The 20,132-nt window shown below is 44.1% G+C and overlaps 1 protein-coding gene across 5 annotated transcripts in view; it reads right to left on the bottom strand.

Annotated features, from left to right (window-relative positions):
* Positions 1–20,132, bottom strand: part of nfatc1 (nuclear factor of activated T cells 1) — a 258,894-nt gene that overhangs the window by 219,090 nt on the left and 19,672 nt on the right. For all 5 annotated transcript variants that reach the window (XM_069920819.1, XM_069920818.1, XM_069920820.1 and 2 more), the window contains exon 2: positions 10,883–12,014. In XM_069920819.1, coding sequence (XP_069776920.1) covers positions 10,883–11,883 — 1,001 coding nt within the window. In that variant the 5' untranslated portion in view covers positions 11,884–12,014. The remainder of the gene's footprint in view (positions 1–10,882; positions 12,015–20,132) is intronic.

Here is a 20,132-nt window from a genome sequence, read left to right as displayed (position 1 = left end):
TTCATAAGAAGGAAATTCAAAATCTTTACATCATAGAAGATTAGCAATTTTTTAAACTATTTCCAATTATTTTTATTTACAATCTTCTTAAAAATGACATTATAGCATCTGCTATGGCAGGGCTATGGAATTAAGAGACGTCCACACGGTGCAAGGGTGAACCAGGAACCGACTTTATTGCTTGAATTCCTCACGCTGCGCGCAGGGGTAAACCCACTTCCGGTGATGTGTGCGCCGGCTTCCAGAAGAGACGTCAGCGCATTGTGGCGTCACACCCTGACCGATGGTGCACCACCCGGGAGCGGTGATGTCCCCTGGGCAATATGTGTCATCAATTCTGGGCTTCTCCTCGGAAGTGAAGGGGAACCCACACCATTTTGAGGTGGACGACTGGGGCGGCGTTTTGGCCGGCCTAACTGCACAGTCGCTCGGCCCGCTACACCACCACCCCCCCCCCCCCCAGAATCGCTGCCTCCCTCTGAATAGGTTACCATACAGTCTTTGGGTGGGCCGCCTCCGTGTCTGACCTGGGGGTCCAGGGTGGCTGGCCTGAGTCCAGATGCGCTGCCCTGAGGCGGTCGATTGTGAATCTGTCCTGCTGTCCGCCAATGTCTGGTGTAAAAACGACACTGTCCCACTGCAACACCTTGAATGGGTCTTCATAGGGGCACCGTAGGGGTGTTCCTTGCTGTCCTCTCCATAAGAAAACGTAGTTGGGGGACTTAGGTCCGTGGGGATGTGGTAGGGTGGAGAGCCAGGTCAGGAAGGTGGCAGGGGCTTCTGTTTACCCGCTTGAACCCTCAATCACTGGAGGACATCTAGGGCACTAGGCTGTGTACCGGGGGTTGAAGTGAATATTCCCGGGGATGGTAAGTGGGAAACCGTACACCATCTCAGCGTATGAGACTGGTAGGTCTTCCTTCGGTGCTGTGAGGATGCCTAAAATCACCCATGGGAGTTCATCCATCCAGTTTAGGCCTTGTTGTCCAGCTTTTAGGACTGCCTTCAGGTGGCAGTGGAATTGCTCAACCAGGCCATTGGCCTGAGGATGGTAGGCCATGGTATGGTGTAACTGGCTGCCGCAGAACTTGGCTAGGTCAGCCCAGAGCAAAAAAGTGAACTGGTCCCCTCAGTCCAAGGTGATGTGGGTTGGGACTCTGAAACGTGCGACCCAAGTGGACAAGAAGGCTCTGGGGCAAGTCTCTATGTAGCATGTGGGTAAGGGTATTGCTTCCGGCCAATGGGTAAAACAGTTGATTATTTTAAACAGATACCACATACCTTGGCTCACGGGGAGTGGGCCTGCGATGTCCACGTGCACGTGTTGAAATCGGCTCGAAAATCTGGAAAGGGGCCTTGGTGTGTCTGTTCACTTTGGGACTTTGGTACACAAACAGGTTTTAGCCCATAGGGTCACGTTGTGATAGAAACCGTGCCACACAAACTTCTCGGACAACAGGCAGACTGTGGACCTTAGGGAGGGGTGGGACAGGCCATGGATTTGATCAAACACCCACCATCGCCAGGTCGCGGGTAGGATGGGTCTGGAGAAGCCTGTGGATAAGAAGCACAGTAGAGAAGGGGCTTCCTGGTGAGGGGCAGAAATTGCTGACCTTCAGGTTGGTGATGGCATTCTGGTAGGCTTGGACATTCGCATCCTCCCTGTGGTCCTTGGTCAGCTGAGCGATGTTGACCCCCCCCCCCCCCCCCACTTAGATGATGGTGATTATGGGTCTAGATAAGATGTTAGTCGCCATGTTGGACTTGCCTGAGATGTGGCAGATATTTTTTGTGTACTCCGATATGTAGGAGAGGTGACCACGGGTCTGAAACTTTGCTGAGTGCGTAAGTGAGTGGTTTGTGTAGATGGTTAAAATCCTTCCTTCTAACATGTACCGGAAGTGTTGTATTGCCAGGTACCAGGCCAACAGCTCACAGTTGAATGCATTGGTGTCTGGAGATGTTTGCTGAAGAAGGCCAGTGGGCACCATTGCTCGTCAATCCATTGCTCCAACACCACGCCCATTGCTCTGTCTGACACATCTGTTATCAGGGCTAGAGGGGAGGTAGAATCTGGGTAGACAGCTTTTGTGGTCTGCAACATTTCTGTGGTTTCCAGAGACCACTGGAGTGACTTGTTGTCGAGCTTGACGAGGTCGAAGAGGGGCTGCATGAAGGTGGCTGCTCCCGATAGGAAGCGATGATAAAAGTTCACCATACCAAGGAACTTCTGCAGGCCTGTGATCGTGCTCGGCATGGGGAAGTTTTGGATGGCCTCTACCTTGTCTGGCAGCAGTTTGACTCTTTCTTGTCTGCTACAGTGTTTCAAGAAATCGATTGTCTCTAGGCTGGGTTCACCTTGAGTCTGAACTACTGCAACCTGTCAAAAAGGCGAGTCAGGTATGTCCTGTGTGTGCTGGCGTCGGGGCTGGCAAAGAGGATGTCATCCAAGTAGGTGAAGATGAGTTGAGGTCCCTGTCGACTACGTCCGTAAGCCGCTGAAACGTCTGGGCTGCTTACTTTAGTCTGAACGGCATCCGAAGGAACTGGAAAAGGCCAAAGAGTGTGATGATGGGCATTTTCGGGATGTCGCTGGGATGCACTGGAATCTGGTGGCACCCCTTGACGAGGTCTACCTTGGAAAAAACTCGGTAGCCCTGAATCCTCGTGGCGAAGTCTGGAGCGTGTGGGATAGGGTACCTATCTGGGACTGTAACATCATTTAGTTGCCTGTATTCGCCAGACAGTGCCAGCCTCCAGAGCTCTTCTGTACAATGTGCAGCAGGGAGGCCCAGGGGCTGTTTGAACAGTGGGTGATCCCCAGCTCCTCCATGGCATTTAAATCAATCTTGGCTTGCCTGACTTTGTCTTGTGGAGGCGCTATGCCCATGCATACACTGTAGGCCCAGTGGTCTCAATGTGGTGCTCTACGCCATGTGGTGGTTTGGTGTCGTGGAAATTGGGCACCAGTAGGGTCAGGTACTTGGCTAGTAGGCAGGCATACTCGTTTTGGTCCAAAGTGTGGATTTCTAATGCCAGAAAAGGACATTGCCACAAACTAAGGGGGTATGACTGGAATGTGGTAGCATCCACCAAACGACATCTGGTCACATCCACCAAAAGTTCTTGTGCCCGGAGGAAATCTGCTCAAAATAAGGCCTGTCCCACAGCTGCGATTGTGCACATCCACTGGAAAACAGTGTCCACTGTGTGGATTGTGACCAGGCGGGTGGCGTAGCTCTGAATGGAGGATCCATGGGCTGCTTATAGAGGGAGGCCTTGGGGTTGTGTTTGGTCTCGAAATATGTCAGTGGGACGAGGCTTATCTCTGCACCCATGTCAACTAGGAAGTCCCTTTTCATTCACTGGTCCCCAAGGTATATAAGCGCCAACTGCCAAAGCTATTATTGTGGGCCAGCCTACCTGTTTCCCGTCACCGTGTTTGGTTTGGTGGTGGGGTAGGAGCATGGAGGGGGGGGGGGGAGTGCACTGCCGGGTGTTTTCGCCCCATTTACGGTGATAGAAGCAGTATTCGCTCTGTTTGACTGGGAGCTCGTTGCGCTGTGGTTGGGCCACACCTACTGCTGGGGGGCCGGGCGGAGTTGTTGAGACAGCGACACCAATGCCATAGATGGGCTGCACGTAGATCGAGCTCTGTTGTGGGGTACGGAAAAGTCTGTCTGCCTCCTTGGCTACCAGGTGTGGGGCACTGAAATCCATGTCAGAAACTGCCGAAGAAATGTGTACCAGCAGTTTGGAAAGGAACAGGGCCTCGAAAAGGAAACAGTCTGTGTGTCCGTCTGCTAGGGCCACCAATTCGTGCATGAGCTTGGAGGGATTCCTATCACCCTGCATATTTAGGATGTGAACAGTGAGTTTGTGCCAACTGAGTTCCATGGAATCGAGAAGGAAATGCCGGAATTGCTCATACTTAAGCTCCATGGAAGGGTTTTCCCCAAAGGAGCTTACTTTGGCTGCAGTGGCGGCATCCAAGGCGCTGACAACGTGCCAGAACTTGGTGTCCTCTGAGACAATCCCTCTGATGTGGAACTGTGATTCGGCCAGTTGTAGCCAATTCCTCGGCTGGCTTGCCCAGAAGGTCGGCAAATGCACGCCCACCATGTTGGCTGCAGCCGCTATGACTGTAGTGGTAGCAGCAGCCTGAATCCTGTTAAGTTCGAGATGGGTTCCAAAAACATTGGAACTGTTGGGGTCACCACTGTAGTATCTGCTGCGGCAGTGCTACGGAATAAAGGGATGTCCACATGGTGCAAGGGTGAACCAGTAACTGACTTTATTATTTGATTTCCTCACACTGCGCACAGGGAAATACCCACTTCCGGTGACGTGTGCACCAGCTTCCAGAAGTGATGTCATCACATCGCGGCGTCACTCCCTGACTGGTGGGGCGCCACCCGGAAGTGGGGAGTTCCCCTGGGAAACATGTGTCGTTAACCATGGGCTTTTTCTCAGGAGTGAAGGGGGATTCGCGCCATTTTGAGGCAGATGACTGGGGCAGTGATTTGGCCCATCTAACCTTGCAGTCACTTGGCCCGCTACACCATTTAACTTAATATCTTTAACTTTTTTAAGGCCTAGCAAAATATGATTCAGTAAATCTACTTTAACTAAATTTGGGGAAATACACTTAAAAAGAAATCACCATATATTTTTAATCCAATATTTAGAAAGTAATTTCAGCCAGAAATAATGTTTAAACACATTCCATTTTAAAAATAAATTTATGAAAATTTCACAGGAAATGTAACTTTCAAAAAGCTGGGGAGGAGTTTCATAAATTAGTCCTTGATAACTTATGAGCTGAAACAGGTTTGTGTTTGGCCAGCAGTTCTATCAAGAAGCCTCTGTTTCCTTCTCGCATTTCAGCTTCTCCCTGTCACCACCAAATCCACTGGTGGAGAAAAAACTTGTGGAGCAGAGGAACAAGACACACCTTACACTCAGCTGCAAGTTTTATGCCAGAAGCTTTGTAACTGCATAAATTTCAGTGGTGAGTTATGTGGGAAGTGCCTTTAAACCTTTCTACCCATTGAGGCATTTTTAACATTTTTTAATTTCGTACTTTTTGCTCACTAATGAAGTAATTTGCATCAATTTTAAATTTCTCTGCTATTGGAAGGACATTCCAATGTTAAGTCCTCACATTCCACCACCTGAGGCCTAGAGACCTGATTGCCACTCACAGTCTGTTCTGCTTTGCAGAAGAACTGTCGGGAAAGCAGGGTCAGCTCTGCTTGCCCCCTGTATGGAAGAATGAGAGGTGATCTCCTGAAACACACGACTTGACACGGTCAATGCCAAGGCAACGTTACCCTTGAACGTGGCTCCTGAACCAGTGCTCAGTCTCAAAACCATTCATGTCTGAGATGAAGGAAATTTCTTCAACCTCGTGGGGAGTATTTGAAATCTCTGCTTATACGGGTGGTGGAGGTGCATTCGTTGAATTTATTTGAAACATAATTCGAAAGGGTTGGCACAGTTAGCGTAGCAATTAGTGCAGTGCTATTTCAGTGCCAGCAAACCAGGTGATGCACCATCAGTTATTTCAAAAGACTAGAAGTTATATAGAAACTGATGGGCTTTTATTAATAACAGAATGGAGGCACCTCCATGCTGGTCGACTATCCTGAACTTGGGATGGAGCTGTGGCACAGTCACCATCATTAAGGGGTCTGTGGGAGGAGCCATAGGCACAGACAGCAAGGGATGTGTCCAGACAAACTATAACAAGTACTAGCATATACTAGTGATTTAAAAATTGTTGTTTACAGACATTGAGGGGGGATGGGTCCCTTCATACTCCATCTTCACACTTTTAAGGTGGCATTGAAAGTCCAACCCCAGCAGCACGACAGCGCAGAGCCGTGGCATCACGAGAAGTTTAAAGTCTTTGTAGTCTGTGCCCTGCACAATCAGTCACTACACAGAATCCGCGAACATCTGGCAGATAGGACTTTGAGGCCATGGAGACTTTGTGGCTTGCATGCCTTACTGCGAGGGAGTAACGCTGCACCAGGTCAGGGTGGATGAAAGCTTTCCATGCTCCCACTATTAAACAAGCAGCTTATCTCATGACTATTCACCTCGATGTCCATCATTGATCTGGCAATTTGGTGAGCGTTACTTTGATCCAGCATGGTGGAACCCAGCGATTAATCACTATTTGACTCCATAGATTCAGTGGAGTGTATGGGTATTCGATCCCAAGATGGCATCATCCAAAATGGTGGCCCCCACAGCCCACATCCCGTGTTGCTGGGTTTGACTTGGATTTGCATAACTTTGGATAATGCCCTTTCTTTCCACAGCTAAAGCTAACCACATCTTTCAACGGGCAGCTTTTACTAAGGTGCTTGTGCAGGCCACAGAAGTAGCAGTTTTGGTGCTCACGGTGTACAGCAGCCGTGGTCGAGTCACTGATGAGATGTGGCAGTGGCCCTCCCATGTTCCAAGATGGCGGCACTCATGGTGACCACAAGGTGGCCATGTTATCAGCTGAGTAAGCCTCCATATTTTGGAGGGCCACCTCTAGTGTGTCTGCTAGTTCAACTGCTCTCTAAGTCAAGCTCACCCTGCTCCAACAGTCTCTGCCTGATATAGCTGGATCTGATGCCCGCAACGTAAGCGTCTCTGATCAAGTCCTCAGTGTTCACTGCGGCCATCATGGCCTTGCAGCCGCAGGCCCATCTGAAACCCCACGGGGCCCAAAGGTACTCGGTGCTTGATTTCCCTGTTTTTTGGTAAGCCAAGAGGTGTCTATGTCTCATTTACCTTCCTCAGGTACTGGCTTTTCAGTATTTCCTTCACCTCTGGGTAAGACTCTGAGTCCCTGATCATGGAATATACCAGGGGCCTGACCTGGGAATATAGTACTTGCAGCCTGTTATTCTCTGATCGAGTAGTAGTAGAGGAGGTCTGCAGGAACGTTTCAAAGCAACGCAACCAGAATTCAAAGCCGTTGGATGTGTCAGGCGATTGTGGGTTGAGTTCCAGCTTTTCTGGTTTCAAAATATGTTCCATTATCAAAACAATTGTTGTTAATAAAATTGACGCACCATCAATTACTTCAAAAGACTAGAAGTTATATAAAAACTGAGAGGCTTTTATTAACAACAGAATGGAGGCACGTCCATGCTGGTTGACTGTCCTGGTCTGAGGAGGGACCTGTGGCACAGTTGCCTTTATTCAGGGGCCTGTGGGAGGAGCCACAGGCCCAGTTATCAAGGGGCGTGTCCAGATGAACTATAACAAATACTAACACAGCCAAACATATATACAGTGGTTTACCACACTGGGTTCATATCCGGCATTGACTATCAAGAGTTTGTACATTCTGTCCATGTCTGTGTGAGTTTTCCCCAGTACTCTGGCTTCTTTCCACCTTCAAAAATGTACAGTGGTTGCAGGTTATTTGGTGTATTTGAGGGGAGGGGGACAAGAGCATATGGGCCAGAAGGGCCTACTACAATGCTGTATGACTAAATTTAAACTTTTGAAATATAATTAAACATTAAAAGACATTTAGTCAGTGACATGGATAGAAAAGATTTAGTGGAATATGGCCCAAATGTAGGTAAATGGACTAGTTTGGCCAGCAAAATCAAATTGGGCCAAAGACCCTGCTTACATTTTGGCTCTATGAGGGGAAATTGGATTAAAGCATGAAAATGGTATTAAGTTGAAAGATCAGCTGTGATCTCACTCAGTGATGGAACCGAAGGGCTGAAATTTCTTAATGTTCTTGAGGAATAAGTTAGTATGGACAGGCAGGTCTCATGAACATAGATTTCAGATCCAAGACAATCTGATCTCACTGAATCTGCATGTTCTACCAAGTTTAATTTTAGCTGCATAAAAGTCAATAGAACGGTAGTTCAGAATTTGAGAATAACGTGTAATCGTTTTAAGAGGCCAATTTTCATTCATTCTGATGAGGAATAAATATGCAGGCTCAGTCCATCAGTGGAACATTGCAATAACCTATAGCAATAAAGACAAATTGAAAACTGGCTCTTTCAGTTGGAAGATTATTTTACATTTATCTTCAATTGTTGAGGATACTTTGGCAGTTTGTCTTTAATAAACGTAGAAGTGACAACAGCCTGAGAGGGGGTGTTGGTGACTTGGGAAGTGGAATTGAGGGAGTGAATGGTGACAGTGGTTCCTTGGTTGCACAACATAGCCTGAGCAGAAAACCATCTGGAAACCACTGCCTTTACCCCAATTACAAGGTCTCCCACAAAGATAGGCATTCATTACAACATCCACAAAAGAACCAGCAGCTTAATAATTACACTCAGTATCTTCACTGAATCTGGAATCTGTGATGCTTGTTATATCTGTAAGTGATTTATTACTTATTACCACTAATTTTTGGATACAGATTCTATTTGTTTATTTTACTCGCATTGAGAAACATTTCAGGCTTGTTTCGTCTCCACTGTGAGCAAAGCCAGTAGCCGTGGGTTACGTCTGCAACTACCAATGCACAAAGTATAATGGGAATGTGGAACTTGCTCCTTTAAATTGCTTTTGGGTTGAATTGAGGCCTTCGAAGTTGGAAGATGATAGACTTTTATTCTGAAAAGTTATTAAGATTTACAAAATCAAGGTGGGCATGGAGAATGAGATTCAGTTCAGCTGCAATTAAACCAAATGATGGAATGGCTCATGGAGTTATTGGTCTGATTCTATTCATATACTTTCAAAAAATCTTCAGGGTTACAATGTTGATTATACAAAGTACTGCACATATATTATAACATAATCGTGCACCTATCTACCCACCAATGATAAATGGATGCTAAATAGGATTCATAATATCCCTGCTCTTGCTGCTTCATTCTCACTGTTCTCTCTGACTATCCCAAACCAACCCCCACCACTGCCTGCCCCCCCCACCTTTCTCTTCCATCTTCTTCTGCCAGTCCCCACCCACCCCCTTGGCCCCTCTCCAGCTTCTTCGCCACTTCCTTTATAGTACTGATATCTCCCCTTCTCACATCTGGTACAATAAAGGGTCCTGAACCAAAACATACATTTCTCTCCATGGATGCTGTCTGACCCGCTGAATCCCTGCAGCTTCTCAAGATTCCAGCATTTGCAGTTTCTGAGTTTCTTATTGTACCAAAACAGATTTATGCAGTAAAGTGATTACAATGCTGGTCTAGCAAGCCAGAAAACTAGGTTACAATGCAGAGAATTGCGTCCAAATTGTGCCACCGAAGCTGTAGCACTTATAGTCTATCAATTAAAGATAGCAAAGCAAGTAATAGCAAGCCATCAGATTGCTCTTTGAAACCCCATTAAGTTCACTAATAATTTACTATCTTTACTTGAAATACGAGGGTCCAGACCCAGCAATGTGGTTAACACTTAAAATTGCAGAAATCTGGGGAATTCTGAGATGTTCAATAAATGCTGGCTTTTCCCACAGTATCCTATACTAGGAAGGAATACGGTAATGGATTCACCATGCTATTTTCCATTGCAAGCTTCTTGGAAAATTACCAAAGTACTGTAATTTATTTTCTGACAAGTTTAATATTTAAAAAGGATCACCAACCATCGTTAAAGGCATAGCGTTATCATAGCTCATCACCATTAAAGGGAAAACCTCAAGCAACATCCAAAGTCGAGTCAGGAGTGTCACTCAATGCAGCACATTGGAGGGTCTGAAGTTGCAATGTTCATGTGGCAAGTGTATATCAGAAAATGGCAAGGTTTTCCCAATCAAATGTCGGTTCAATTCTTAATGGCTTGATAAGCTTTAATTCAGTGGTTCTCAACCTCTTTCTTTCCATTCCCATACCACTTTAAGTAATCCCTATGCCATCGGTGCTCTGTGATTCGTAAGGGATTGCTTAAGGTGCTATGTGAGTGGGAAGGGAAGGTTGAGAATGACTGCTCCAGACCCAATTGTTACTGAAATGTTTTGCTTGAGAAAAATTGTCATTGGCCCATTTCCTTTGGAGTTATGAAACCATGCACAGAACAAGTCAAATAGATCTGATTTAAACAGTGGTTTTCAAACATTTTCTTTCCACTCACATTCCACCTTAAGCAATCCGTTATGAATCACAGAGCACCGATGGCATAGGGAATATTTAAAGTGGTTTGTGAGTGGAAAGAAAAAGGTTGAGAACCTCTGCTTTAATTGTTACCATGAAAATGAGTTTTTGCCACTGTGGAACCACATTCCTTCAATTTTAATTATTGATTGCGATATTGGAAACATCAACCTTTACTTTCTCTCTTCTCCCCCTCCCTGTATATTATATAATACAGACACCCTGCCATGTCCCTTTATTTTATTTTCTTAATTAACAATTTCCACCAATTCTTCCTGGCCCAGACTGTGTGCACCAGGATGGAATCAATGCAGTCCATTTTGAAATGAATTGGAGTCTGTGAGAATACAGAGGCTGTGAGAGGGCTGGAGGCGAGTCCATGGACATTCAATGTCTCTAAAAGGACTCTCTTTTCCTTCACCTTCTCTTATTATTGAAGGTGCTAGGCAATGCCAATGGCAACTCTTTGCCTTTACAGCAGGCAAAAGCAGATATATTTTGTGTATGTTACATTTTTTTTCTATTATTCCATGTCAATAAAGGAACCTTGAATCCTAACACAGACCCCAGTTGGCCTGTCATGCTAAATCCAAAAGACTCTGGGCCAAAGAAAAGAAAAATGCAACTTGGTTTTGAACATTAGCCATTATACGTTATACCATTGTTGAGCCCAGATTATTTTTAGTCATGTTTTCTTTCTCTATAGCAGTCTATTACATTTCATTGACATTGCTGTAAAGCTTGTTCTGCATTGATTAGAAGTGGAAAAATCATAAATTCCCCTCTCGTACCTGGCAAAAGATGAAGATGATGAGACAGATTTTGGCTTTGCCCATGGATATGGATGCTGAGGAACTGATAAATACTGGTCACAGAAAGCTTCTTTTTTGACAGGAAGACGAGACCCAGAAAATTCGTCTTGCAGTGGATCTGTGGAAGGTGAATAGGCTCTTTGATCCTCATTACCTGGCTCAGGCTTGAGAGACATGGAAGGGGTTTGGTCTTGTATAGTTCTTCTTGGAGACTTGACTGGTATACTGTCATTAATATCCATGCAAGTGTCAGTGGTGAGGGCAGTAATGGCAGCAAGAATAGCAGAATTATACTGGTTTCCACTCCCCAACCATGTTTCCTCGGTCACACTTACCCGAGGAGAAGTCTGTGGTGATGGTGTGCGAGAATGGTGTGGTGAGCAGGATGGTTGTCGATAGTACCCGCCATTGAATGAATGCCTTCTTTTACCACATGGAGACTGTGGCCTTGATGATGGTCTGGAGGTGGGCCGTGGGCTCAGCCAGTTCTCCTCGGTGATGCTTGTCCTCGGCGAAGTGCCTGGGGAATGCCTTGGTGAATTCCAGAGGGTGCATGCAGCTTGCCCTCGAGGGAATCCTCCTTCATGGGTAGTGTCTTTGGGGGAGACACACGGTGATTGCCAAGGAGAAGCAAGAGGTGAGCCTTCATAAGGAATGGAATAACTGGACTCAGATGCCTCTGAATGACAACTTCGAGATGAAAGACTACTTGCTGGGCTTAAGCATGAGGGATCTCTGTAAGCTTCTGGATTGGGTAGAGACAGGGTAACCAATGAATTAGAGCGCTTACAATTTGAACCATTTTCAACTCCATCTATCTCAAGTTCACCAGTAAATTGATTGTGGGCAATGTGCATCCCAGGATACGGAGTAATTTCTATCCTTGGACTCTCAAGGGTTCCAGCACCATTTGGTCTTAGATTTGGAGTCAAATAGTAGCTTGAAGCACCACTGTCAAGGTGGCCCCCATATCCCATCATTCCTTGTGTTGATGGCAGTGTAGAAAGGCCTGGACTTGATTGGAAGCCATGGCAAGATATAGGTATGGAAGGATTCACCACACCTGTTGACGGGGTGACTTTAATGTGTGGTGAAGCAAAATTGTAAGCTTCTGTGGAGAAAAAAAAGAAATAAACTCCATTAAGTATTTTCATTTGTGATAAACTTTCATATATAAACAAATTTGGCTGTGGTTCCCAGCAATGAATGTGCTCCCCCCCCCCCCCCCCCCCCACCCCATGCCAACTTTATATTCAAACATCTGTTTAATTTTTGGCACTCCTGAAAAATGGCTAAGCAATGGCGGTTAACGACCACCCAGGCCCCTAGGCTGAGCTTTAGTAAGGCTCCCCCTGACCTTTCCCCCCTGCTCCATATTAGGGGTTTCTAAAGTGGTCAATATCGACCCCTAGGGGTCAATGGGACTATCCAAGGGGTCAGAAAATGCCAGGGAGGTCAAAAGAGGGTCGATAAATGCTGGGTGGTCAATTGAACTTTTGGGGTTGAAAGAATTATAGAGTATGAAGTCCCCACTTCTGCCTAGGAGCCCGACTTCCTTCTGCTGGGAGCCCGACGTCCCCACTCCTGTCGAGCCCCTAGGTTTAAGCCATCTCAGCCTAATGATTAATCTGCCACTGGGGCTAAGGCCTGAAATTTTGGTTGCTCTTCACTTTTTAAGGATGCTGCGTGACCTGCTCAAGTTGCTCCAGCACGTTTGTGTACTGAACTAGACCCCAGCATCTGCAGATTTTCTTGTTTAGCTCTCAGGAGGAAGCTTTACTCAGGAAAACATTTCAATAATTCAGGATAATCCTGCCAACAGCACTCCGAGTAGGTCAAGAGCAAGGAGTGGGGGCAACTACAAATCCTTTTGTCTTGTTGTTGCTGATAGTACTCAGGAGGGTTGATTACATTTAGGACATACAAGAATGGTGTAAGGAGGAATATGGGCATGCACTTACTGCACAATGAAGGCCATAACTGCCTAATTTAATTTTCTGCCACCATACCTATACTGTGGGGAGTGTATGGTGATATTCGCAACTGCTTTTATAGGCATGGTCTCATTTAAGGAAAATACACTACAAATGAGAATTAACCAAATAATTGCATAATATGGTCTTCCAATTGTCTTCCAATTTTTCCCATTAAAATACAACCAGCTATAAACTGCACTGTGGCAAATGATATGTTCCTGTGCAATGATCAACTCTCCATGCATCTCACCAGTAACCATGGATCAAATGTAACTCACAGACTGAAAAGCATGGTGCAAAGTGCCTTCGACATTAATTCTGAGGGGCAGTAACAACTTGCTCTGTGCTTGAAATAATCTTCAATGTTAAATATCCTTACTCCTCAAAGAAAAATAATAAATCAAATTTTTGAACCTAGAAATGCACCACAGGCTCACAATGCTGTGCTGAACACAATGCAAAATTAAACTAAATTTCTCCTGCTTGCATGTGATCTATGCCCCTCCATTCCCTGTGCCTATTTAAAAGCCCCTTCAAGGCATTGTTGTTTTTATTTCCACCTCTACCTTGAACAGCATGTCTACAGTCTGTGTAAAAAGACTTGCCCTGCACATCTCCTTTAAACCCAACAACCCCACCCACCTTAAATGCATGTCCTCTATAATTTCATGATTTACCATGCTATAGAAGAATCTGACTCTCTACCCTCTCATCATTCTATAAATTTCTATTATGTATCTCCTCAGCTTTTAATGAAAACAGCTCAAGCTTGCCCAACCTCTCCTTATAACCTCTAATCCAGGCAGCATCCTGGCCTATCTCTTCTGTACCCATTCCAAAGTTTCCACATCCTTCCTGTAATGAGGCACCAAGGATTGAACATTAAACATCTTTCTCAGCTTCCAGTTGTCCTAAAGAACATCCTAATTAATAAATCACATTTAAGTTCCAAAAGTTGCTATTGTGCAAGCAGACACAGCAAATAAATGATGCAGAGCAAAGCCAATTAAATAGTAAAGAAGCCAAAAACCTCACTCTAACATAGGGGTCTCCAAAGTGGTCGATATTCAATCGGACCATCCAGGAGATTGATAAATGACAGGGGTTCCAAAGGCGGGTCGATAACACCGGGGGAAGTGGGGTCAATAACGTGGTGGGGGGAGGATCAATTTAAAATAGTCCCCCCCTCCCCCCACGGCCTGCAGACTCCGGGATGCTGCATTTAACAGATGTGACCTTTCTGCCCCTTAATTTGTCCTCATTTTAGAGACGTAGGGCCTACGCCCCCAAATGAAGGACAAATTAACATCGGGCTCAAGGTGGCACCAGTGGAGGACAAAGGCTCAAAAGCTGGACTGTCTGGTCTAAAACCAGACTTCTATTCACACTACCCAGCCCCAACTCCCCACCAGGATTCCATGCCCCAGGAGGTCGACGGTTGACAGTCTAAAATGTTTGGGGACCCCTGCTCTAACAGCATTGGTGGAAGAACAAACATTGGCCAGGATACCAGATAAAATTGAGAATAAACACTACAAATGCTGTCGCCTGGAACAAAAAAAATCAGGTTAACTGGATGAACTCAGTGGGTCAGGCAGCATCCATGGAGGGTCTTGACCTGAAATGGTAATCATCTCTCTGCCTTCACAGATGGTGCCTAACCAAGTTTATGCTGTTCTTGTCCCAGGTGAAATCAACTGCTTCATCAAAGAGTACCAAGGTAACTTTTGTATCCACCGGATAAAGTAGGTATCGTTTGGTTAATACACTATTTTATGTACCTCCATTTAAAAATTCTTTCTAGCTTAATCATATTTTAAAGCAGAAACCTCCTGGCATTTTTCTGATCTCAGTTCCATGAACAATTCTCCTCTGTACCATTTCTTGGATTTTAGGGATTTCAGATGAGACTCAGTTGTTATGGTCAAACTCCATTAATCTAATGTGCTCTGAACTTTGATGGTGCTGGACCCACAGATTTTCTGGACGGTTTCATGTTATTCCTGTTAATATTCTAGTTTGCTTTATTTTGGATGTTAAACAGTAGAATAATTTTCCAGTGAATCTGTGTCTAAATATCTGCCAGCAGGGTTGAGCTTTGTGATGTCTGGCCACAATTCAAGTTCAAATTGAGCAACACCAGTTCCTGGCAATCACAACTAAACGATGTAAATTGCCTGTGATGTGATGCTAATTATAATTCTCATACAGAGAAAAACTGTTGACAGGAGCAACAATTGGCACATCAGTTATTCAGCACAGGTGTTGCTCTAGGGCTGGGTTAAGACATACTTTTCAGAGTTCAGTGAGCTCCATTATAGAGATATCTAAAGTCCGATTTGGCAATATTTGATGCTGAACAGCTAGGCAGAGAGAATAAATTATCCATTCTCATTACCAGAGTCATAGAATCATACTCCATGGAAACAAGCCCTTCAGCCCACCAAATTCACATTGACTATCAACTGTATAAATATAATTTATTCTGTCCATCAACTTCCCCTCCTCTACAACCACTACCATGAATCCACACACACAAGCGGCAATTTACAGTGGCCAATTCACCAACCAGCCTATGTCTTATAGATATGGGAAGAAACCAGAGAATCCAGAGAAAACTCCCATGTGTGCACAGAGAACATGCAAACTCCACACAGATAAAAGGTTGAGACTGGATCTAAGTCATTGAAGCTGCAAGGCAGCAACTGTATCACTATGACCCCTTAACCTTTACAAGCACAGAAGTCCACGAATTTTCACAGCAAACATTAAAAAAAAATACATGGTTCCATTTTTGGGGGTGGTGAAGTTGCTCCAAATCATTGAGGGTCACAGCACATTTCAGGGAGGGGGCAGGTGGGTGGGTGGGGAGGAGGGAAGCGGACCAAAATCATAAAATACTTTTTGTTTTTTTTTAAATGTAGTCAGTAGGAGACCAGTTCAGGAGAAACCAACTAAACGAATGCTTCACAGGGAAAGGGGCTCATAAACTTTGAGTAGAGTCCTTAGGGGGCCATAGCCAAAAGAAGGTTGATAATGGCTGCTCTAAATTGCTTGTCTGAGAGCTTTAAATTCTATGCAATTCAGAATATTTAGACTACAGCACAATAACAGGCCATTTCAGCCCATGAGCCAGTGCTACCCAATTTACACCCCATTAACCTACACCCTGGTATGTTTTTGAAGGGTGGGAGGAAACTGGAGCCCCCGTAGAAAACCCACGAAGACACAGGGAAGAACGTACAAACCCCTTACACACAGCACGGGATCTGAACCTCGGTCCCAATCCAACCACTGGCGCCATAAAGACGTTGCGTTAACCGCTATGCCAACCATGGTGCCCACAAATCTTGAAAGAAAGCAATGATTGGGACTTCAACATTTTTGTCAGCCACAAACGAGCCTGCAGCTGACGTGGACATTTACCCCCTCCGTAAATCTTCGTCCGCGAAGCCAAGCCAAAGAAAGAAATGAGCAATACCAAAAGATTTTTTAAAATTGTATTTGCATAGGATATTCATGACCTCAGAAAGTTCTATTCATTACACAAGTAATGGAGTATCTTTGTGGGATATACATGAATGTGAGTGTACTTTTATGAACTACATGGAGCACATGGTATGATTTTTCAAACATTATTGTGCCAGCCACTACTGGTAGTGAATGAATACAAAAATCCTGTGGACACTGCATATTCCAATGAAGTGATATAATGCAATAAATTCATAGTCTTTTTCTCTTCAGTGTGGAAGCTATAGATTATCTATGAGAGTGCATGCCTACATTAACAATAACAAATAACAAAAGAACAATTTTGAGTCCAATGGTAAAATCAAATTTATCCATAATATTAAACAGAGAGCATGGGGATCTGGACCCACAAATGAATAGAGAAATATATATAGAGAGAGAGAGAAATACCAGTCTCAGGCAGTTATATCATTCGATGCAAAACTGCACATATTCACTTCAGTAAAGTTTTGTTTTGTCAACAATGCTGATCTGACAAACATTTATCCAATATTAATATAAGTCCTCCAAAATTGTTTCATTATTTCAAATATTTTTAGCCTTAGGGAAGTTTTAATTTTTATTACTTGATGAAATGCTTATCCAAATGAAGATCGAAAACTTCAGACACTGGATATTTAAGGCAAAACAGAAAATGCTATCCAAGGTCTGAAACATTAACTCAGGTTTCTCTTCCCATAGATGCTGTCTGGCCTGCTCACGTTTCCAGCATCACGTTTGGTTTGGGAAATGCCATGTCAATGACTGCAAGAAATTGCAGAGAGTTGTGAATGCAGCTCATGTGTCCTACAAACAAACCTCCCCTACATTGTCCAATTATGTTTTTTTGCCTATTGGCCTGTGCTCCTCTCCCTGCTCCCTCAGCCTTTTTCTTCAGGTGCCTGTTTTTTTTCACATACTTTGAAGAAGGGCTCAGGCCTGAAACCTTGGTTATATATCTTTACCTCCTATGGACACTGTGTGACCTGCTGAGTTCCTCCAATATTTTGGTGTTTTTCTACAATCACAGCATCTGGAGACTTTCACGTTTCACTCCCCTATACTGACTTTTATTTACAACCCTCACTACCTTGGGAAAGCAGCCAACATATTCCTCCCTGGCCATAATTTCTTATCCCATTTTCTGTCAGTCAGAAGATTAGGGTTTGAAATCCTACCGCTCCCCTCAAGATTCAAAGATAGTTACTTTCCTTCTGAACTAGACTCTTGAACAGATCTCTCACTCCTAAAAGATGAGCCTTGCATTGTTTGATTGTATTCTCTTGAACATTTTGCTTTAAGTTGCACTATACCTTAACTTTTTTATGGCAACACTATCCCCAACACTTTTATTTCTATTCTTCCACTTCCTGCTGTATTGTCTTTCGATTGATTTGCTTGGACAGCACGTAAAAAATATTTTTCACTATATCTCACTGACAATGATACAACATGATTCCATTTTCTGTAAATTATTTTCATTTTAGTAAAATCATTTGTTTGGATTTTAAAGCATTCATCAGAGACAAAATCTATGCAAACTTAGTGCCAGAAAATAAATGCAACTTTAGATATAGATTGAAACATTCCTGGAAAAAGAATTTGTGAACCAGGAAAATTTTTTAATGGAAAAAAATTAATCTTTTTTTTGGCAATGATACTGGTTCTGGATGTTAATTTCCATGAACATATGCTAAAAATAACTTCTGATCCATTGGTTATAAGAAGCTGACCATATCCAAGATGTATTTGTAAGAATTTTATAGAATTTTCATTGCTGCTATTAACCCGAGCTAATACGGAGACCTGAAAGCCAATTCAGCACAGCATAATTTATAGTGGTTGTAAAAAAAAATCTGTAATTCTTTGCAGATTATACAAACTGAAATAAAAAGAAAATGAAAGGAGGCAAATAAGGGAGAGGGGGAGAGGGAGAGAGAGAGAGAGAGAGAGAGAGAGAGATGGAAAGTAAAAGATTTTTAAAATTGTATTTGCATAGGAGATTCATGACCTCAGAAAGTTCTATTCATTACACAAGTAATGGAGTATCTTTCTGGGGTATACATGAATGCGAGTGTACTTTTAACGAGGAGTATGTGGTATGATTTTTCAAACTTTATTGTGCCAGCCCACTATTGGTAGTGAATGGATATTCCAATGAAGTGATATAATGCAATAATTCATAGCCTTTTTCACTTTAGTATGGAAGCTATAGATTATCTATGGGATAATGCATGCCTACATTAACAATAGCAAATACAAAAAGAACAATTTTGAATCCAACAATAAAAGCAAGTTTATCCACAATATTACATTAAAGAGAGCATGGGATTGAGCACCCACAAATGAATAGAGAGATAGAGAGAGATAGAGAGATGGAAAAAGGGAGATAAAGATAGGGAGGGAGATAGATATATATATATATATATAAAGAGAGAGAGAGAGAGAGAGAGAGGAGAGAGAGAGAAAAATAGAGAATGATGCGCATTAATGCTGCCCCATTCATTTTTAATCATTTCAAAGTACGACTTAAACTATTAACTTTTAACCCCATTCCAGATATAATGCAAGAAGTTCATCAATCAAGACTAGCAATAGAAACCTCAAACAGATGTCAATGAAATAAAGGATATTTAAACTGGTTATTGGTTAGTGAAAGGATAAACATGAGCACATTGAGATTTGAGTGAAACTCGAAAGTCTGCAAACACTGTGATTAGTATTAAAACACACACAAAAATGCTGGAAGAACTCAGCGGGTCTCGCAGAATTCATAGAAGGTAAAGATATATTCCCATCGTTTCAGGCTTGAGCCCTTCTTCAAAAAAGAACAGGAAGGCACCTGAATGAAGAATCGAAGGGGGAGAGATCCAGACCGATAGTTAATTGGATATGATAAGAGGAAAAGTGAGAATTGATTTTGGCTCTATGAAAGGAGACAGAGGGAAAAAAGGGGGGTGGGGGGGGAGAAAGAGAGAGAAAGAGAGAGGGATGGGGAAAGTGAACAGGGGGCAGAAGGGGGGGGGTGCTTTAATGAAAACCAGAGAAGTCGATGTTAATGCCATTAGTTAGAGGGTGTCCAGACAGAAGATGAGGTGTTGTTCCTTCAATTTGCGGGTGGTCTCAGAGTCTGGCAGCACATGAGACTGTGGACAGACATGTGAGCAAGGGAATGGGATGGAGAATTGAAATGGGTGGCCACTGGGAGATCCACGCTAATGCAGCAGACAGCGCTGAGGTGCTCAACAAAGCAATCACCCAGTCTGTGCCCAGTCACTCTGATATTGAGGAGACCACAACGGGAGCACTGGATGCAGTGGTAGATTCATAACTAAAATGTTGCTACTTGGAAGGACTGTTTGGGGCCCTAAAAGGTGGTGAGCAAGAAGGTGTAGGCATGCGTAGCATCTCCTAGTCACAGGGGTAGTTGTCAAGGGATTGATTGGTGGGGAGGGAGGTGTGGACAAGGGAGTCATGGAGGGAGCAATCCTTGTGGAAGATGGAGAGGGGAGTATGTGTCTGGTGATGGGATCATGTAGTATGTGGCAAAAATAGCAGAGGAGGAGATATTGGGCGTGGAGGCTGGTGGGGTGGTAGGTGAGGACAAGGGGAATCCTATCCTTATTGTGAGGAGGGGGCCTGGGCTAATGTGCAGATAATGGAGGATATGTGGATGAGGGCTGATTTGATAGTGGTAGAGGGAATGCCACGTTTGAAGAAGGAGTACATCCCTGATGATTCAG

This window comes from Narcine bancroftii, chromosome 2, assembly GCF_036971445.1.
Source record: "Narcine bancroftii isolate sNarBan1 chromosome 2, sNarBan1.hap1, whole genome shotgun sequence".
Classification (NCBI taxonomy): Eukaryota; Metazoa; Chordata; class Chondrichthyes; order Torpediniformes; family Narcinidae; genus Narcine; species Narcine bancroftii.
The sequence above is the reverse complement of the archived record's forward strand: the minus strand, read 5'-3'. Positions and strand labels throughout refer to the sequence as shown.